The sequence below is a fragment of the Rhinatrema bivittatum genome, chromosome 7 (genome assembly GCF_901001135.1).
Source record: "Rhinatrema bivittatum chromosome 7, aRhiBiv1.1, whole genome shotgun sequence".
Taxonomy (NCBI): domain Eukaryota; kingdom Metazoa; phylum Chordata; class Amphibia; order Gymnophiona; family Rhinatrematidae; genus Rhinatrema; species Rhinatrema bivittatum.
The window spans coordinates 273,923,502-273,945,842 of record NC_042621.1 but is presented as its reverse complement, the minus strand read 5'-3'; the positions used below and the strand labels follow the sequence as shown (position 1 = coordinate 273,945,842).

At 47.6% G+C, this 22,341-nt stretch overlaps 1 protein-coding gene across 2 annotated transcripts in view; it reads left to right on the top strand.

Annotated features, from left to right (window-relative positions):
• ACTR1A (actin related protein 1A) overlaps positions 1-22,341 on the top strand; it is a 91,740-nt gene that overhangs the window by 50,110 nt on the left and 19,289 nt on the right. For both annotated transcript variants that reach the window (XM_029610269.1, XM_029610270.1), the window contains exon 6: positions 11,965-12,181. In XM_029610269.1, coding sequence (XP_029466129.1) covers positions 11,965-12,181 — 217 coding nt within the window. The remainder of the gene's footprint in view (positions 1-11,964; positions 12,182-22,341) is intronic.

Sequence of the window (22,341 nt, the reverse complement as noted above, 5' to 3'; positions counted from 1 at the left end):
TCTGCCAGGTACTTAAGACCTGTACTGGCCACTGTTGGAGATAGGATGCTGAGCCAATGGATCTAGGTCTGAACCAGCATGACATTTTTTATATTCTTATAGTAACTGTATTTTCTGTCAATAAGCAGGCTGAATTACTATGCTGTCTGGGTGATGTCATCTGGCACTCTTGTGGCCTCTCTCCAAGAAGTTAGAGCTTTGCTGCGTCTGCGCGGCACTTCCCCCACGAAGCATGTCATCGGTCTCCTCAGTTTTCTTTTTTCCAAGCTCACGCACAAATGTTTCTCCTCTCATCGCGTCTCCTCTTAGTTTTAGAGAGTTTATTTTTTTCCTTCTATTTTTCACACAGTGATTCCTCCTAAAGCACTTTTCAGTGCTAGCCACCATGTCAAAGAAACCTGTGATCAAATATTGTCACTATGGGCACATAATGTCTGTCATTGACAATCACCGCTATTGTTACCTTTGTCTAGACCCAGATCACAACCAGGAGTCATGTCATGACTGTGGTCGCATGTCACCACAGGTGCAAAGACGAAGAGCTGTGAAGATACTCTTACTCAGGGACAGAGCAGGAACTTCATCAGGCAGCTGTGCACCCTCCCCGAAGCATTCAACATACTCTTCCCTGGGCCCTAAACTTCCCACCCACAATATACACTGGAGATCAGTTTCTATGGAGCCAAGGGATAAACACTCTGTCCTCAAGCCATTGCTAATGGTGGGTCAAAAGGTTGCTCTGGCACCTATTAAACCCAAGCCAAAACCTACGGAGCACTCCAGGTATACTTTGGGAGCAGGTGCATTGTTGAAGGCCTCGCATTGAAGCACCGACCAGGCTGGAACGTAGAGTTCGAAGCAGCCTAAGCATCACAGAGTCGCATCCATGAAGGCGACCCCAAAAGCGTTGCAAAAGATCGATTGCTTCGCTCCCGCCCTGACTTGGCACAGACTGGTAAGCGGGCGGTGACTTGCAAGATTGCAAGCTACCACGTGCACCAAGACTCACAGCCGTTCGCAAATGCAGCGTCCTTCCACACTCAGACGCCTTCACAACACACCCAGATCCCTTGGCGCATGCCTCGTCCATACAGGATGACAGGTGCAGATCTGCCTCTTCTGATCAGGCAGGAGCCTCAAAGCCCACATCACGAAAAGAAGTGGGGTCCTTCCTCACAGATTGGTTGTAGACACAGTGTGGACCCGATCCTGGATATTTTTCCCAACCACCTTGGACTTCTCCTTCCAAGCCAGTCTCAATCAGTTCCAGGTCCTCTTCATCCCAGGGAGAATATACAGTCTTCTCACACTTACCCACACGCTCACGCCCTAGGGACTATGATTTCCAGGAAGAACTTTCGCCAAGAGACAAGCGGACTGGACCAGAGAAAGGTTCCTGGGATCGGAGGCAACCTCCCTCAGATATACTATTTGCCCTTTGGGGGAGGCGTTCTCAGTCTGTCAGCAGGTTCCTTCAGAACCACCTCCAAGCTGCTCCCAACAAGCCATGGACCAGATCTAGTCAATTATAAAGAATCTATTCTCCTCGCTGCACCCAGAGATTCCATGACTGAGTGGACAATGGATCAGGAGCATCCCCCTTTTTTTTTTTCTCCAGTGAAGCCCACATCCCCAGAGCAGGATAGACCAGGTGGTTCAATCCACCATCATCAGTCGGAACACCTGGATTCTCCACCAGACCTATCGCCTTCCAGCTCTTCAGGTATCCCATTCGACCCTCCGGAAGAACCTCCAGATCACTCTTCTCCTCCAGAGAATCTAACCTATTCACAGTTTGCTGAAAAACTTTGAAACTTGCTGGGGGGGGGGGGGGTGAGGTCCAAAAACTCCCAGACCCTAGGGAGGAAGTTTTTGGGATCTTGAAAGTTCCAGCTGAACATTCAGTGCTGCTGTTCCATAAGGTACTAGATGCGGTACTTTTGAAAATGTGGGAGTCCCCTCATTCAAACCTTCCTGTCTCCAGGAAGCTGGATTTAAAGTTTCGATTACAGAAGTCTTTGACACATGGGGGTCGTCCAGCTAGTATATGCATCTGTTGTCGTTGAATCAGTGATGAAACGCGTGAAGAAATAAAAACTGCATGAATCTGCTCCTCCAGAAAGAGAACACAAGCTCCTTGATGACTTTGTACTTTGAAATATCTTCTTGGCAGTGTTAACATCCTGTATCCAACAACACCAGTTTTACATGGTCCAATATCTTTATGAATGCCTACAGCTATTGAAACCATTCTTATGCTCTGAAATGAGTCAGCAGCTAACGCCCTTTTACGGTTTGGAGGGATTACATCACTTGCTGAAGGCAGTCTATGAATCCTTTGAAACTTCTTCCTGCACTACTGCCATTGCCGCTCGAAGCATAGTGTAGCTCTGTTCCAGTTCCATTAGGGAAGACGCTCATGACAGACTAGCAAATTTACGTTACTCAGGCGAGAACAGTTTTGGCTATAAACTGAAAGATAACAGTATCCCAAATTAAAAGAGCAGAACGTTGCGGTACAGTCCTTGTTGGCGACATTGGATTCTCAAGCTACAGCAGAATGGTTTTATCCTCCTTATCGAAAACCTTATTACCAGAGAAAACTATTCAAGCAGGTCCAACCCTTCAAAAGTCTGTCGTATCAGCACTTTCAGCAACCTTACCTGCAGTCCCAACCTGCTCAACCTAGAGGACCTCAGAGAGACTGCAAACAGCAAAAGCCTTCACAGCCATCAAACCCCCTGCCCCCCATTCTTTTTCAAAACAGCTCAGCCACAGCCACACTTGCCAGTGGGGGAGGCAGGATATTCCATTTTCCCCTGGAATGGAGTCAAATAAATAACGTCAGATCAGTGGACTCTAAAGATCATCCATGAGGGTTATCACCTGAATTTCAGGATCAAGCCTTCACTTCCACATTGTGCTGGCCCCTTTGACGGATGCTTCTCAACTACCTTTGCTGGAACAGGAGATCCAGACCTTGCTCTGCCAGAAGGCCATTCAGCCAGTAGTGAAACACCGGATCAGGCTGAATTACTATGCCTACTATCAGGCTACTACTCCCAGTACTTCCTTATTCCAAAATGATTGGGATGACTCAGGCCCATTCTAGACTTCAGCATCCCTCAACATGCACCTTCAAAAGGAGAAGTTCAAGATGACTGCCCTCAAGAATGATTGGATATGTTCTTTGGATCTCAAGGATGCCTACACTCACATTCCAGTACACCCTACCTGCTGGCGATTCCTTTGCATCCAGGTAGCTTCGAAGCACTACCAGTACAAAGACCTACCCTATGGTCTTTCCTAAACTCCCAAAGTTTTAACCAAATGTCTGGGTGTGGCAGTGGCTCATCTGAGATGCCTGGGAATTTGGGTTTTTCCCTGTCTGGACGACTGGCTGATAATTTCCCCTAACCAAGTGTCCCTACAGGCACATCTGCAAATGACAATCACTTGGAATTTCTAGGGTTCCTCATCGACTATGAGAAATCACTATTCAAAATGACCCAGATACTGCAGTTCATAGGAGCCAGGATAGACTCCACTCAGTAGCGCTTTTCTTCTGGAAGAGAGCATCGTGAGAATCCGTCACCTCTGTGTGGAATTACTCTGCAAATAAGTTGTGATGGTGTGCTAGGTGCTCATGATCCTAGGACACAAGGCAGTAGCCATTCATGTAGTATCAGACACTCGACTACATATGTGGCACCTTTAGTGGGGCTTGAAGTCTTCGTGAACTCAATACTCCAAACAATGAACAAAAAGGTAAACTTGTCAGACTCCATTGGAAGAGACACATCCTAAATTCCTCCCAAAGGTAATGGCGCTTTTCACATCAATCAAGTTATCACTTCCTATCTTGTTTACTAAACCATGTAATAATAGTCGAGAGAGTTTATTACATTCTTTGGTCTGCAAAAGAGCATTGGCTTATTATAAAGAACACAGCCTCACAGGTGCTCATCACAGTTGTTTGTCTCATTTAATACTAATACATTGGGAGTAGCAGTCACCAAGAGGACAATGTCTAGCTGGAACCCAGATTGCATTCAGCACATTCTCCATTGTCAGGAGTAGTCAAGATGAAATAAGTGCGAACCACGGCATCTTCAGTAGCACACCTTTGAAATGTGCCCATTGAGGGCATTTGTAAAGCAGCTATATAGTCATCTATCCACACTTTTACTTCCCACTACTGCCTAGACCAACTAGCAGCTTCAGATAGTGCCTTAGGGCAAGCTGTTCTGTCAAGTGTGGTTAACCAGAAAGACATATCCACCAAGGGAGTGGGTTAAAAAAAAAAAAAACCAAAAAGAGGCAAAATGGGAAAGGAAAGAAAGGGACTACATGAGTTGTTTCCACTTTCATCCTTTCACCCTACCATTCAATTTTTCTTTTTTATTATAACCCAAAGCTTGGGCCTCCCAGACAGCATGGCTAATTCAGCCTGTTTATTGACGAAAAAAAAAAACAAGTTTCCTTACTGTAAATGGTGTCTTTCGTAGATAGCAGGATGAATTAGCCATGCGTACACTCCCTCCTCCCTCCCTGGACATGCCTTTCTAATCTTTCCAGACCACGGCACTGCCGTCTTGCTTAATTAGAGACTGAGGAGACCGATGACTCTCTTCGCGCGGGAAGCACCATGCAGGTGCAGCAGAGCAAAGCTCTAACTTTGCTCTGCTGCACCTGCCAACATGAGCCAACATGAGCACCGGTCGGATGACGTCACCCAGAGAGAATGGCTAATTCTGAGAGGGGGCGTGAGTGTGTAAATAAAATAAAGAGAGGAGAAAGTTTGTGCATCCCACTCCCACTACTCCAAGACAATCCCAGGGTGGCTGGAAATCAAAAGTTCCCAGGTATGAAGAGCGTGAATCTTTAAAATTCTTTTTCCTGAACATACCCAGATCAGTCCAGACCACTGGGTTTTGCATCCCTACCAGCAGATGGAGTCAGAGAAACAAAACTTTGAGGCACAGCTACATAACTGAGAGTGCCACCTGTAGTCCCTCAGTATTTCTCTGACTCCAGCAGATGGTAGAGGTCCAATCCTGCAGTCTAGTTGATAGTTTAAAAAAAAAAATGGCCTCACAGGGAGCTGGTGATATCCTACGTCGCCTGGGGTTATGTCGGGTGGGTGTCGACAACTCTCCCAGGGACACTGAGGATTTGGATGAGTCGCAGAAGGACCTTCTCTATCACCAAGAGACTGACCCAGATGAGGCGCCAACCCCCGATGCGGTGGATGGCTCCAAGGATGACCCTGATCTGGATGAATTTCCAGTGCCTGAAGGGGATGACCCGGTGGTGCATTTTGTTCAGGGAAGAACTACGGCCTCTAATTCCTCAGGTTCTGGAGGAGTTAGGCGTGAAGGTTACTCAGGAGGAGTTGGATAATGAAGGGGGTTAATCCTGGTCCTGAATGGGCTGAGAGGGCCCAAAAGTGCCTTTCCTTTGCTGAAGAGGATCCGGAAGTTGGTGAACCAGGAGTGGGACTTCCCAGACACGGGTTTGAAGGTGAGCAGAGCAATGGATAAAACTTTATCCCTTGATGGAAGAAGCCCTTGACCTTCTGAAGGTGGACACGACTGTTTTGGCTGTGATATAGGAAGTGATATAACTTACCAAGAAGACAATTCCAGTGGCGGGGCTGCCGCCCTGAAGGATGTGCAAGACCACAAGCTGGAGGTGCAGCTCCAACGGATGTTTGAGATCTCTGTGTTGAGTCTACAAGCTGCTATCTGTACCAGCTTGATGCATAGGGCATTTCTGTGTTGATTCAGAAGGCTCCTGAGCATACAGCATCAGGAGACGGCGGTTCCTTACAGGCAGCCCACCTGGATGTTGGGATAGCCTATGTGGCAGATGCGCTGTATGACTTGGTGCATATGTTGGCTCGTCAGTGCCGGCCCGGAGACTTCTGTGGCTGTGCAATTGGTCGGCGGATTTTTCTTCCAAGGACCATCTCTGTAACCTCCCTTTCAAGGGGAAGCTTTTGTTCAGGAGGACTTGGATCAGTTGTTGGTGTTGGGAGTCTAAGGGGAACAGTTTGCCGGAGGACAGGAAACCCAGTAAAAAGGTGTTTGCAGCTCTGCCCTGTTTTCGGGATTCTCCCGGGTTCCAGTCCAGCAAGTCCTCTTCTGGCTCCTCGATGAAGCAGGGTGTTGGATGTCAGCAGTCCTTTTGTGGAGCCCACAGGTCAGCCAGAGATGGGCCAATTCAGGGCTCTGGAGGCAGAAAGTCAGCACAATGAGGCCATGGTTCGCAACTCCTGTGTAGAAGCTGTAGGAGGCAGATAATCCAGCTTTTACAAGGAGTGGGAAAGGATTTCCTCTGACCGGTATGTTCTGGAGGTAATAAGAGAAGGCTATGCTCTAGGGTTTTCGTGCCCAGTAATGGAGGCCTTTGTGAAGTCTCACATGGTCTCCCGCAGCAATTGAGAGGTGATCTGGGGAACTTAGAGGTTGCTCAACCTGAAAGCCATAGTTTCTGTCCCGTTGGCAGAGCAGGGACAGGGAAGGTATTCAGTTTACTTCATGGTTCCCAAAAAGGAGGGCTTCTTTCGTCTCATTCTTGACTACTAGAAGGTAAACCAGTCCCTTCGGGTCCTGTGCTTTCGCGTGGAGACGCTATGCACCGTAGTAGCGGTGGTGCACAAGGGAAAGTTCTTGGCGACCCTAGATCTCATGGAGGCGTACCTGCACATTCCTGTTCAGAAGGATCATCAGAAGTTTCTTCGTTTAATGTTGTTGGGCCAGTCTTTTCAGTTCCAGGCCCTTCCGTTTGGCTTGGCGACTGCACCACACACATTCACCAAAGTAATGGTAGTGGTGGCAGCAGTCCTTCTCAAGGAAGGAATTTTGGTACATCCTTACCTGGACAATTGCTCTAATCAGCCAAAGACCAAGGAGGAGTGCGAGAGGTCTCTCCAGAGGGTGGTCCCTCGGTTGGATCATAAATGTGCAGAAGAATCATTTAGAACAGACACAATCCTTTGTGTACCTAGGGGCCCTTTTCAACACTTGGCAGGGCAGAGTTTTCCTGGCAGCGGACTGGGTGGTGAAATTGCAATCCCAGGTGAAGCATCTTTCGACTGGCTGTGCCGACAGTGTGGGACAATTTGCAAGTCCTGGGGTCCAAGGCTTCCACGTTGGACTTGGTTCCCTGGGCTTTTGCACACATGAGGCATCTGCAACGCGTGCTGTTGTCCAAGTGGAGTCTTTTGTCGGAGGAGTACCATCTCTTGCCTCTGCTTCAAGAATCCAGGTCCAGGTCCAGTCTCTCTTGGTGGCTGTCTCATCTCAATTTAGAGGAGATGACTCTGGAACCCCCAGAGTGGGTGGTGGTTTCCACAGACACAAATCTCTCCGGTTGGGGGAAGGTATGCTTGGGCTGATCAGCATAAGGTCTTTGGCTACCAGGAGAAAAATCCTGGTCCATCAATCGCCCCGAGGCAAGGGTGGACCATCGAATCCTGGAGGTTTTCCTGCCCCTGGTCAGGGGCGGATGGTTTGGGTGTTCTCAGACAACGCGATAGCGGTGGTGTACATCTATCGGCAAGGCTGTACGAAGAGTCATACCATGGCGCTAGAAGCTTGGAGGTTGTTTCCTTGGGCAGAGCGCCATCTCAAAGGTCTAGCAGCGTTGCATATTGTGGGAGTAGACAAGGTGCAGGCGGATTTCCTCAGCAGGCAACAGCTGATCCAGGGGAGTGGGAGTTGACCCTCAAGGCATGGAATTTATAAATGCGCCAGGTGGGGCATTCCCCAATTGGATTTGATGGCAACGCGAGTCAACTCAAAGACGGAGAGATTTTTCAGTCTAAGAAAGGAGGTCTGTTCTGTGGGTCTCTATGCTCTGGTGTGCCCTTGACCAACAGGAATCCTTCTATACATGTTTTCCCCCATAGCCTCTCATTAGTCGGGTCCTCAGACACATAGAAACTCATCCTGGGAGTGTGGTGCCAGAGTAGCTGCGGCAACCGTGGTTCGCAGATCTGGTGCAGCTCGCGGTAGAAGGTCCCCTCAAGCTAACTCATCTTCCAGGGTTGCTGCGTCAGAGGCCCATATTCTCACATCAGGAGGATCACTTTTGTCTCGCGGCCTGCCTTTTGAGAGGCGGAGGCTGCTTTTGAAGGGTCACTCTGAGCAGGTCATTTCCACGCTTCTTCAGGATAGGAGACCGGCTACATCCTTGGCATATGTTAAGGTGTGAAAAGTTTTTGAAGTGTGGTATCTTCAGCGTCGGCTGGATCCCCTGGCGGTGGAGGTCTCGCATATTTTAGAGTTCCTGCAGCAGGGGTTGTCCAAGGGTTTAGCGTATAACTCACTTCATGTACATGTGGCATCCTTGGGTGCATTCAAGGGCAAGCTTCATGGTCAGACTCTTGCCGCTCATCCAGATGAATTCAGGTTCCTCAAAGGGGTAAAGTATTTGCGCCCTCCAGTATGAAAGATTTGTCTGCAGTGGAGTCAATCTGGTTCGCTCTGTTTGAGCCTTTGTGGAGAGTGACCTCTGCTAGGAGGATTTCGGAGCTCCATGCTCTGTTTTGTAGGGACCCGTTTTTTGCAGATTTACAGCGAAAGGGTGTCGTTGTGAACAGTGCCTTCCTTTGTGCCAAAAGTGGTGTCTTCCTTTTCATGTTGATCAGACAGTGGAGCTGCCCGGGGTTTCCAGAGTGGTAAAGAGATTCCCCTCTGGATAGAGAGTTGCTTCTTTTGGATGTGCGGCAGATTCTCTTACGCTATTTAGAATTAACGAATGCGTTTCATCGCTCCGATCATCTTTTTGTCTTATACGGTGGAGTGAAGAAAGGAGACAAGGCCTCTAAGGCTACCATCTCTCGTTGGCTTAGAGAGACTATTTGTTCAGTGTACATGTAAACGTTGGCAGATTCCTGTGGGTTTGAGAGCGCACTCCAAAGAGGGTGCAGGCTGAGTCTTGTGCTGAGTGTCAGCTTCTGTTGCCGCAGGAAATTTGTAGGGTTGCGGTGTGGTCCTCGATTCATAATTTCACCAGACATTATTGATTAGATGTAAGGGCACGGGATGAAGCATCCTTTGAGAGTGTTCTAATCCCAGGTCTTTCAGGTTCCCGCCCAGTTTAAGGGTGCTTAGGTACATCCCACTGGTCTGGACTGATCTGGGTATTTTCAGGAAAGGAAAATTTGGTTCTTACCTGCTTATTTTCATTCCTGTAATACCACAGATAGTCCAGAGGCCCACCCAGTTGACTCCAAAAGACTGAATTTTCCTGTTTAAAAAAAAAAAAAAGTGAAGAAGTTAGTAAGCAAATTCTTTATCAGGAGTATTTTGTTGGACAGGATCCGCGGTGTTCCAGTTCTCTTGTTTCGTTGTGGACAAGCAAAGTTTACAGTTTTTTTAGGGGTTTCCAACACTTTGATCCCTTTTGCCCGTTTGAGGGGTGCTTAAGCTTAATCTTGGCTTGGGTACAGGTCCATACTGAGGGACTGCAGGTAGCACTCTTATGCAGCAGTGCCTCAAAAGTTTTGTTTCTCTGACTCCATCTGCTGGTAGGTATGCAAAACCCACTGGTCTGGACTGATCTGTGGTACTACAGGAACAAAAATTAGCAGGTAAGAACCAATTTTCCTTTAGTTTTATTTTTCAGGTGTATTTGCTGTGTCTGCTATTTTGACATTTTATTTGTTTTGGGATATTTAAAAAAAACAAAACCTTGTATATTTTTAATTATTTGATCTTTTTATTCATCAGCTTTTTTTTTTTTTAATATTAGTATGTTTTTAGTATTATGATTATGTATTTATTTCTTGCTTTTATTGTTTGATATTTGAGGAATAGTAATGGTTTTGAATTTTCATTGTTGCACTGCACAGAGTCTGGCTTCTTGTGGTTTCCAGTTCAGTTTTTGTCGGTGCTTTTGTATTTCTACTTTATGGTTGCTCTATTCTGTATTTGGTGAGCATCTATTTATGTTCTGCATGTGTGACTGAGGCATTTTCCTAATAGGAAGTGTATTAGTGTAATCGGGCTTTGAGGGTCAAGCCCACATACCAATACACATCATAATAGGCCTAATTCCATATGGGTTTCAAATGTCTTTTTTGCAGGGATTTCTGGTTGGCATCACAGTGGTGCATGTAAATATAATGTAAGTGATATTTTTACCTCAGAATGCTGTACTTTGATTTTTTTCATGTAAAATATAAATGCATAACTCTTAACTGTGTGTGTGAAATGGGGGGCGGGGGGCATGTTGTGCAAGGCTATAAGATTCGTCTGGGGCTAATATCCTTGTACCAGCCATGGGTTTGGTGGGTGTGTCTGTTTTTAAAGTTTGTATCACTGAAGGGAGCTAGGTTTTATTTTGGTGGGCCTGGAACAGAGAATGAATGAATGAACGGGGGGGGGGGGCAGCACAGTAATTGTTCGCACAGGGCAACAAAAAAGCTAGCACTGGCCCTGTGTTATTCTTACAGCTTCCTCAAGGATACTAGGATAAGTCTGCTGTCTAGGCCTCATTCTGAGTCAAGCAAGTACTTCTGTTTGTATTACAGTGCAAAGGTCAAATACCTACAGGCTAACTCAAATCAAAGGAAATGAACTGTGTCTGGAGACAAATACAAGACCCAATGCAAAACAAATCTCAGTGAACACTAAACCCCTGCTTTGCCACGATTTGCATTAGAAGTAGCTCTGTCAGCTGCAGGAGATTGTAGTGGTATTTGTCTGTATGTGTTAGAGAAAGTATTGGAAGCCTAGATGATTTTTCAGAGAGAATGAAACAGGATGGCATGAGTAGCCAGTATTTGTAGGAAAAGATCATTTAGAAAATGACACATGACTTCCATCTGTGGATCTTCTTAAAAGATTTTGCTTTTAGACCAGTTGTAGAATTATTTTGTTGCTATTTGTTACTTAATTTTAAAATTACATAAGAACATAAGAAATTGCCATGCTGGGTCAGACCAAGGGTCCATCAAACCCAGCATCCTGTTTCCAACAGAGGCCAAAACCAGGCCACAAGAACCTGGCAATTATCCAAACACCAAGAAGATTCCATGCTACTGATGCAATTAATAGCAGTGGCTATTCCCTAAGTAAACTTGATTAATAGCCGTTAATGGACTTCTCCTCCAAGAACTTATCCAAACCTTTTTTTGAACCCAGCTATACTAACTGCACTAACCACATCCTCTGGCAACAAATTCCAGAGCTTAATTGTGCATTGAGTGAGAGAGAATTTTCTCCAATTAGTCTTAAATGTGCTACTTACTAACTTCATGGAATGTCCCCTAGTCCTTCTGTTATCCAAAAGAGTAAATAACCGATTCAGATCTACTCATTCAAGATCTCTCATGATCTTAAAGACCTCTATCATATCCCCCCTCAGCCGTCTCTTCTCCAAGCTGAACAGCTCTAACCTCTTCAGCCTTTCCTCATAGGGGAGCTGTTCCATCCTCTCTATCATTTTGGTTGCCCTTCTCAGATGATATGCTAACTATATCTATATTATTAAATTATACAAATATTAAGTTTTCAAATCTGAGCTATAAGACAGTGGTTCCCAAACCTATCCTATTAATCCCCAGAGCCAGTCGGGATTTTAGGATATCCATAATGAATATGCATGACACATTTGCATATACTGGAATGCCAATGTATGCAAATGCTCCAGTATATTCATTCTGGATATCCAGAAAACCCAACTGGTTGTGAGATCAATAGGACAGGTCTGGGAACTACTGCTGAATGGGAATTATCCATTTAAGGGGGAAAAACTCAGCTGAAGCTCCTTATGGAAGTTGTAAAAGTAGTTTTGAAGCCTTACTACTGCTCTAACATTGCTATTCTGACTGAAATTTTATAACACAGAAACATACTTTCAGTCGTGGAGATAAGTGGTTTTTATCAGTTCTGGTTTTCTCCCTCTACGATATCTTTTTGAGAATAAAGTGTCTTGGTTTTTTCTTATTAGTTACGCGACTGGAAGAACCACAGGGGTTGTCCTAGATTCAGGGGATGGAGTCACGCATGCGGTTCCTATCTACGAAGGCTTTGCAATGCCACACTCCATCATGAGGATTGATATTGCTGGGCGAGACGTCTCCCGCTTCCTGCGCCTCTACCTCCGAAAGGAAGGCTATGACTTTCACACATCGTCTGAATTTGAGATCGTCAAAACCATCAAAGAGGTTCACAACTCTTTCCCCCTTATCTTGTCCTATATAGGTTGTTTTCTCTGCATTTACACTGAGAGAGGCAAACAGTTGGGTAAGCATGTAGTGAAATATTAAAGTAGGTAAATTAACAGACTTACATTGTCATTTTCTAACAAGTTATCTGTTTATGTTTGTAAACTTGTCAGTATAAATGAATACATTTCCACCGTAATATAGGAATACAAGTATTTATGCTTTTGTGTTTTAATGTCACTGCTTATTTGCATCTTATATTTCTTAGCATTCTGACAGGTTAATCCACACTAGTGGGTTATGCACCTCTATCAGCAGATGGAGACGGAGCAAAGCCAGTGTATATATATACCCCAGCACTGGCATCAGCCCGCCAGTATTCTGTCTCCGGCAGATGAGGACATGCATCTCCGTACTGGGGATTACTTAAAAAAATATATATATATTTAATATGTAGAAAATGAAGGAGAAAAGAAGGAAATTGATTTGCCCCATTACGGTCCCTCCCTCACATAACTGCTTTTGTCCGGTAGTTGGCTTTCAGGCGTGGACTTTGCTGTTTTAAAAACAAAAAACAGCAAAGAGGCTAGCGGGAAGCCAAGCATGGCGATGAAAGCCTTTGCCCTCTCCCCCTGCAGAGATAGACTCTGTACTCGGCCAGGTTGGGCTGAGTTCAGGTAAAAGAAAAAAAAAAGTGAGTGTTTCCATCCTCTTCTGGTCTCTGAGCCTTGGTTGCCGATCTGACGTCCATTCCCGCCTCCAAGGGAGCTGGGGGAGTCATGGCAGCTTGGCGTGTTAAGCAGCCTTTTGGCTAGGCACCGCTCTCAGCTTTGCTTAGGCGTCGCATAGTAGGCCGCAGAGGCTTTCACACACTTTTCTGCACACAAGTCTGCCACGAAACACTGTGAGATGTTGGCTTGCCCTTGCGCGCCCGGGTGTTTTCCTAAGTGTGTATGCTCAGATGGGCACTGGGGGGGGGGGGGGGGGGGGGGAGCACTTTAGGTGGGTGCTAATGTGAGTGCCTACCTGGACTGCGTGTTGGTATGTCTATAACTTTTGGACACTTATTGGACAAGCCTGGTTTTTGGCCGCCTTGTCCGCGCTAGTTTGGGCAGGCGCGCAGCTGGGCACACAATAGTAAGAAGCTTTGCACATGCTGCTAGTGGGTGTTTATTTTTGTGCTCTTTGCCATATTCAGGCATCTCAGCTTGGCATCCGTCCCACGCCCCCTCCCCTCCCCCCCAACTTATTAGGGAGAGTTTTCTCCAGCTGTTCTTACTGAGCAAGCCCTTCCACATGATGCAGGAATGAGTCCAGAGAGGGACCTGTTAGAGGTTTCGGGGCTCCCCTAACTGGATCATCAGCAAGAGACAGTTCTTCAGTGCCTGCAGGACTGGCATCTCTTGGTTTTGGTATGGGCCAAGGCAGCGTTCATATGCTTTTCTATGCGCAGATCTGACATGAAACACCTTGGCGGGTTAAGTAGCCGTTTGGCTAGGCCCAACTCGCATGTGTTTGCTCTGTCATTGACGTGGTAGGCCTAAGAGTTTAGGATCGCAGTCTGCAAATCCCCCACACCTGATGTTTCAGGTAAGCATCGGAATGTGTCTACTCCTACTGTGGGTCACGCTGATAGGGACCCTGGTGGCACGGAAGGTGAAAGCAGCCCTTACTCCCTGGGAGATGGGAAATTCCTCCAGAGTTGGAACTGTATAACACAATGTTGCGTTTCTTCATTGAGATGGGTTTCCAGCTCGGATTGCCCGCCACTAAAGATGCCGGGTGCTGAAGCCAAATGAGAATTCCATTTAGATTCCTTATATGAAGCATTATGGATGATGTTCAAGAATTGATTGATCTCGAATGGGGCGCCTCGGATTCTGTTTTTTACAGGGGGGGCAAGCCTTGGTAGCACAGTTTCCCCAGAATCCAGCAGAGAGAGAGAGAGTAGTTTCAACTTCTGAAAGTGGATGCACTGGTGTGTGCCGTCGCCAAGCGGGCGACTATACATGTGGGGGGGGGGGGCAGCTTGAAGGAGGCACAGGATAGCAGAATTGAGGCTATCCCTACGCAGGCCTCAAGGTGGTGGCAATGAATTACAGATGACCTCTTGCTGTGCCCTGATGGATCGTTCTTCTTTGCTCTCTCTCGGAAGTTGAGTCTAGTTTGAATTCAGTCAGTGCCTTACGGCCTCTCCATCCTGGAATAGCCCAATCCCATCTGATCTCAGAAGCTAAGCAGGGTTGAATGTCAGCTATGGCTGACAAATGGGTGCTGAGACAATCCAAAGTCTGATTATTACAAAATGGCCTTTTACGGATTACTCTGGTTTGGGAGTGGAAAAAACAAACAAAAAAAAGAAATGGCCAATAAGGGGGGTGAGTCCCGAGGTTCCTCGGTTGCCAGAGGATTGAAAGTAGGCGCCACATTCGTTCAGCATGGTACGTTGTGCTGATTGTTTTCAAACATTTTCAACCCTACAGAGTGACTTTTTATAGGGCTCGACCTTTGGTGTAGGTTCAGTCCTTCATCCCAGGCAGCCCAGACAGGGCATATTCCTTGTTCCACCAGTACTAGTCTTTAGGTGACCACCTATTTCCTAGCATGTAGCAGATGGACTCAGGACCAATGGGTATAGTGTACTCCTGATAGCAGTTGGAGATGGATCAGATTTCAATCTGACGTCAGCCCTAGTACATACACCCCTGCAGGAAGTGCAGCTCTTCAGTATTTTCCGTCTCTATAGCAGTTAGGGACTACCTGCACGCTCTCACAGCGTTAGAGCAAAATTTAACAGAGAAAACCCAAAATAAGAAGAAAACCTACCTCAACAGCGAGCCCCGCTGTCCTGCAGTGACACCCTCTGGTCCCTCCCCCAGTTGAGAATTCCCGAGGTGATTTCTGTGGTCCCTCGGAGGTGAGCCTCTGTCCAGCGGCCGACCCTCGGCAGGGACCTAACCCCCGATCTCAGGCGCGGCTGAGAGGCAGCAGGTGCAACCACGAGCGCAGCGGTGAAGGTATTTGCCCTCTCCCCCCGCAGCCAGAGACCGCCCAGAACGAAACCGGGAAGCGCCAAGACAAAGTAAGGTAGAAATCTTGTGTAAAGTCTCCGGTCTCCAAAGCTCGAGGAGTCACACAGGTCGCCGGCCGGGACCAGTACCACTGGGTTGATCCGCCCTAGCAGGGCTCGACCCCGGTTAGAACCAAGGGCTCTCCCACATGGGGACCCTCCGAGGTGGTCGCCATATTGCCCGCGTGACCGCCGTCGCCATTTTGGCCCTGTTCGCCGCCTTGATCCATGCGCATAGGGCGAGTCGTGCGCACAACGTTACAGGCTTAAGTGCAGCACGCACAAGTTACGCGCGCAACTTGCACATACTAGGCCAGGCACATAACTACGACTTGTGCACACACCAGCGCGCACATCCGTCCACGTGCACATATTCGACGCACAAGAGATTTCAGCGTCTATACCTATGGCACCACCAGAAAAGGAGCTCAAGGCTCAGGGCCTCTGCCCAGCATGCCACATCAGAGCCGCACAACACGAAGAGGCCGACGCACTGTGTATCCAGTGCGAGGAGGCCCTGTGGGATCAAGCCAAGGTTCAGCCCCATCCGGGCCTGAGTGCTAGTTCCTCAATAAGTACCCCGGGCCCCCCAGGGATACAGCGCCTCTTAACTTGGACCCAGCGTCTATCCCCTGGGTGGAATTTTTCAAAGGTCTGCACACCTTCGTTCACATGCAGACGGAGCCTCCGGTAACACGGCCACAGCCTCCACCAGAGGACCGCTACGCTCCGGGCTCCTCTAGGCCCAGGGTAGTGTATCCACCATCTGGAAGCCCCACTTATGGGGACACGGACATCTCGGAGGAGGAATCAGAGCCCCTGGAGGAAGGGGAACTCTCTCCAGGGACAGAGCCTCACCGGACCATGAGACCTTCTTCACCAAGGACAAGCTTCCAGATCTGGTCACCAGCAGCCTGAAGGAACTTGCCATCCCGGGCACAAGTGCCTCGGGGGAACCTAAGACTAATGGACTCCGTCAGACCTCCCACCATTTCCCTCTGTTACAAGCCGTTCAACAGCTAATTGACCTGGAATGGACTTCTCCAGAGTCCACATTCAAAGTGGGACGGGCTATGGCAGCCATGTACCCTCTGGACCCGGCGGCCAAAGACCTCCTGACATGCCCAAAAGTGGATGCTATGGTCTGCGCGGTCTTGAAGCGCACTAATATCCCAGTGGAGGGAGGTGCAGCACTCAAAGATGCGCAAGATAGACGTCTGGAATCCATCCTTAAACAGTCCTTCGACGTCGCCGCTATGTCTCTACAAATAGCGGCCTGCTGCACTGTTGTGACATGTGCCTGCCTATCACAAACCAGGAGCAACACCCCTGGGGAAGCCATGGAACCAGCAGTATCATTCCTCACGGATGCTGCTTCCAATCTGGTACGCACCGCAGGTAGAAGAGTGTCATCAGCTGTGGCAGCCAGGAGACAACTCTGGCTCCGAAGCTGGTCGGCCGACGCATCTTCCAAATCGAGACTCACAAGGATGCCCTTCAAGGGATCCCTCCTGTTCGGCAGTGAACTAGAGAAACTGACTGACAAATGGGGCAAGTCCCCACTACCATGGCTACCAGAGGACAAAAGCAAGAGAACATAAGGAAATGCCATACTGGGTCAGACCAAGGGTCCATCAAGCCCAGCATCCTGTTTCCAACAGTGGCCAATCCAGGCCATAAGAACCTGGCAAGTATCCAAAAACTAAGTCTATTCCATATTACATTGCTAATAGCAGTGGCTATTCTCTAAGTGAACTTAATAGCAGGTAATGGACTTCTCCTCCAAGAACTTATCCAATCCTTTTTTAAACACAGCTGTACTAACTACACTAACCACATCCTCTGGCAACAAACTCCAGAGTTTAATTGTGCGTTGAGTAAAAAAGAACTTTCTCCGATTTAGTTTTAAATGTGCCTCATGCTAACTTCATGGAGTGCCCCCTAGTCTTTCTACTATCCGAAAGAGTAAATAACAGATTCACATCTACCCGTTCTAGACCTCTCATGATTTTTAAACATCTCTATCATATCCCCCCTCAGCCCTCTCTTCTCCAAGCTGAAAAGTCCTAACCTCTTTAGTCTTTCCTCATAGGGGAGCTGTTCCATTCCCCTTATCATTTTGGTAGCCCTTCTCTGTACCTTCTCCATCGCAATTATATCTTTTTTGAGATGCGGCGACCAGAATTGTACACAGTATTCAAGGTGCGGTCTCACCATGGAGCGATACAGAGGCATTATGACATTTTCCGTTTTATTCACCATTCCCTTTCTAATAATTCCCAACATTGTTTGTTTGCTTTTTTGACTGCCGCAGCACACTGGCCAGATGTGTTATCCACTGTGACACCTAGATCTCTTTCTTGGGTTGTAGAGAAACCAGCGACCCTCCAGGGGCAGAATAAAAGGGGAATCAGCTTGGGTCCAGGCCCCAGCCGTACCCCACAATGAGATTCAGCCGACCTGTCCAAGGGAAAAAGCCATGGGGCAGACTAGCCCTCTTCTACCACAGATGGGTCAAGATAACTTCGGACAAGTGGGTCCTAACCATCATTCAAGAGGGGTATTGCCTGGATTTCCTAGGAACCCCTCCGGACAAGTTCGTGGAATCCCCCCTGCCACGACCCCTCCAAGAGGGTGGCAGTGGAAGCTACACTGACCAGACTACTTGCCCTCGAGGCCATAACCCCAGTACTTCCACAAGAAATAAATACTGGGCATTTATTCCATTTATTTTATCGTCCCCAAGAAAGAGGGACATTCAGGCCCATCCTGGACTTCAAGTCTGTCAACAGCCACCTGAGGATTCCCCGCTTCCGCATGGAAACCCTACGCTCTGTAATAAAGGCGATACAACCGGGAGAGTTTCTCACATCCCTGGATCTTTCGGAAGCCTACCTACACATCCCGATCCATCAGGAACATTAGCGCTTCCTACGCTTCAAAATCCTGGACCATCACTACCAGTTCCGGGCACTACCCTTCGGGTTAACAACAGCACCCCGGACGTTCACCAAGATCATAGTGGTGGTGGCAGCAACACTGAGGAAGGAAGGAATCCTCGTACACCCTTACCTAGACAATTGGCTGATCAGGGCGAAATCCCCAGAGGAATGTCACCAGGCAACCAACAGAGTCAAAACTCTACTGGAGAGCCTCGGATGGGTGGTCAACATAAACAAGAGTTGTCTGCAGCCCTCACAGTCTCTAGAATACGTAGGAGTCCGATTCGATACCAAAGAAGACAAGGTCAGCCTGACTCCCACAAGGAGATCAAAACTGAGGAACCTGTTACAAATCCTGCTGAGCGAACCTCGCCCCACAGCATGGGATTACCTACAAGTCCTCGGTCTGATGGCTTCCATAGTGGAGGTAGTGCCATGGGCGCGAGCTCACATGAGACCCCTACAGCGCTCACTCCTATCGCGATGGAATCCACTGTCGCAGAACTACGCTGTACGTCTACCACTCCCGGGCAGAGTTCGGACCCAGCTACGATGATGGCTGCAGGTCAGCCACCTGAGCCAGGGAACAAGACTATCTTCACCAACCTGGACCCTGCTCACCACAGACACCAGCCTACGAGGATGGGGAACACACTGCGAGGAGCTAACCGCCCAAGGGCAGTAGAACGCAGAAGAGTCTGGATGGAACATCAACCGCCTAGAAGCGTGGGCGGTCAGACTAGCCTGCCTACGGTTCGCTCACAGACTCAGAGACAAAGTGGTCAGAGTAATGTCGGACAACCCCACAACAGTGACTTACATCAGCCATCAGGGGGGAACCAGAAGCCAACAGGTGTCTCTGGAAATAGACCCCCTAATGTCATGGGCGGAAGTAAATCTCCAGGAGATCTCTGCCGTCCACATCGCCGGGAAAGACAACATCACGGCGGACTACCTCAGCAGAGAAAGCCTAGACCCAGGAAAATGGAAGCTGTCGACCGCAGCATTCCAAATGATAGTGAACCGGGGGGGAACACCAGACATGGACCTTCTGGCAAACCGGTCCAACGCCCAAGTACCCAGGTACTTCAGCTGCAGGCGGGAACTTCAGTCCCAGAGGATCGATGCCTTGGTACAGACCTGGCCACAGGGGACTCTATTATACGCCTTCCCGCCGTGGCCCCTATTGGGCGCAATCATTCACAAGATACAGCTACACAGGGGACTAGTACTTCTGGTGGCCTCGGACTGGCCAAGAAGACCGTGGTACACAGACACAGGAGACTACTGGCAGGGACCCCCCTGCTGCTGCCTCTTCACAGAGACATGCTCCAACAAGGGCCGATCCTCCACGAGGACCCAGCTCAGTTCTCTCTTACGGCCTGGCCATTGAGAGGGCGCGCCTGAGAGAGTGGATACTCGAGGGCTATAATCGACACCCTACTCAGAGTACGCCAGTTCTCCACATCTCTAACGTACATAAGGAATTGGAGATTATTCGAAGCCTGGTGCGAAGACCATGACATCATACCATGCTCAGTCAAAATTCCCACGATCTTGGAATTCCTACAGAACGGATTACAGAAGGGATTGTCCCTCAATTCCATCAAGGTACAGGTGGCCGCACTGTCATGCTACGGCACCAAGAGCGACAGCATAGCCTCTCACCCGGACATTTCATGCTTCCTGAAAGGAGTCAAACACATCCGCCCAACCCTAAAGTGGCTAAGTACCTCTTTGGAACCTCAACCTGGTCCTGGATTTCCTAGCAGGAACCTCCTTCAGGCCCCTCCTCGGACTGTCTCTCTGACTATTGACTTTGAAGACAGCATTCCTGCTGGCAGTTTGTTCAGCCCGCCGCATTTCAGAACTACAAGCACTGTCCTGCCGTGAGCCAATCCTCAGGCTCACCCCGGGAACCTGAGGAATGCACGGTCCCTTCGTTCCTTCCCAAAGTGGTGTCACACTTCCATCTCAACCAAACCATCTCGCTACCATCGCCGGATGAGTTTAAGAATTCAGAAGAAGCTCGAAGTCTATGCCACCTCAACATCGGCAGACTCCTATCCAGATACCTGGAAATGTCGGAACCCGTACGAAAAACGGACAACCTATTCATTCTTCATAGCGGGAAGAGACAAGGGGAAGCGGCCTTGAAGGCAACCATAGCCCGCTGGATCAAAGAAGTCATCAAGGTGGCCTACGTAGAAGCAGGCAAGCCGCCGCCTCTACAAGTCAAGGCCCATTCTACTCAAGTCCAGGCAGTGTTCTGGGCAGAAACCAGAATGTTGTCACCCGCCGAGATGTGCAGGGTGGCGACATGGTCCTCTATCCACACCTTCTCCAGGTTCTACTGCCTGGATGTTCAGGCTCGGGAGGACACAGCATTTGCAAGGGCAGTACTAAGTGGGTAACGGGCAGCCTCCCACCCGGTTCGGGAGTAGCTTTTATACATCCCATTGGTCCTGAGTCCATCTGCTGCACTCTAGGAAACTAGCTCCCATCACATTAAGCTCGCAACTACAACTACACACTTCCTCCAGACCAATCAGAAGCGCATACAGAGGAACACTGCTTGCTCCACAAATAAATCATCATTGAGCAAACGAGCGCTATCTTCAGCAGGCCCACACCTATGGAACACGCTTCCCCCAGATCTTAGACTAGAACCCAGTCATCAAGAATTCAAAAAAAGACTGAAAACTTTTCTCTTCCAACAAGCTTTCCCAGACGCTTAAGTGACAGACAGACTCCCTAATTACTAAGTATCCTAATTACCCTAATTATGGTCACTGTATCCAGTACTAATTCTAAAATATCTACAACTGGACAATGATCTTTGAGATCAAAAATTTACTTTATTTCATATATATATTTGGCATTGCTTATATTTATTGCTACGTTAAATAGTTATACTGCTTATATAATATATTTTATTTCTTTACTTATTACTATTTATTACCAGTTAAACTATTATTTCTTTATTTAGCTCTATGTTAAATTGTCAACCAGTTATACTGTTCCATATGTTCTACTGTTCCATGTAAAGCTCAGCTCTCTGTTGAGCAGTTCTTCGTTTTATGTAAACCGGAGTGATTTGTAGTCCCTACAAGAACTTCGGTATATAAAAATTAAAAATAAATAAATAAATAAATAAAATGGAGAAATTACTTACCTGATAATTTCATTTTCCTTAGTGTAGACAGATGGACTCAGCATCCCACCCTTGGCTGCTGTTACTCATGGAATTTTAAAATGATTCAAGGGTATGCCCTGCTTCCTTCACTTAGGACACCCATCCTACCGGATGTCAACGCTTTCCGGTTGAGGACACTGGCGGTCTCCAGCTATAGCCAATTCAACCAGATCAAGTTATAAAGTTTGACTAATTTGATTAACTTGAATAACTTCATAACTTGGTTAGTCACACATATATCCACAATGCTTTTCGAGGAGAATACTGAAGAGCTGGACTTCCTGCAGGGGTATATGTGCTAGGGCTGATGTCAGATTGAAATCTGATCCATCTCCAACTGCTATCAGGAGTACACTATACTCATTGGTTCTGAGTCCATCTGTCTACACTAAGGAAAACAAAATTATCAGGTAAGTAATTTCTCCAGTATGAAGTAAAAATCAAGCTTCTAACAGAAGCACAGAAAGACAAACATGGCACATAGCTTGCAGCGTTGTGCATTGCAGGGATATGCCAGCACATATCACTGAACCTCATAATTGCCCACCTGGGAAAGACATACAACCCAAGGGAATCCTACTCATTCTCCTCTAAAACAGTATATTATTCACTGAAGAAAATGTGGAGAGACAAGCTAGATGTTAAAGGCAAGCATCAAGTCATACAGACACAAGATCAACGCCACAGAGAAGACCAGGGTTCCACCTCTATGGAGCATCACTTTTTGGAACCAGACCATTGCATCAATGATATGATAAGGAAAATGTAAACAATCAAGGAACTTAAAATTTTTGAAATGAAAATGATCAAATATCTTAAACAAGAAAGGACTCAACAAAGTGAAGTGGAGGAATAGCCTCGTGGTTAGAGCAGCAGGCGGAGAATTAGGGAAGCCAAGTCCCGCTGACGCTTCCAGTGGCCTTGGGCAAGTCACTTCATTCTCCATTGCCTC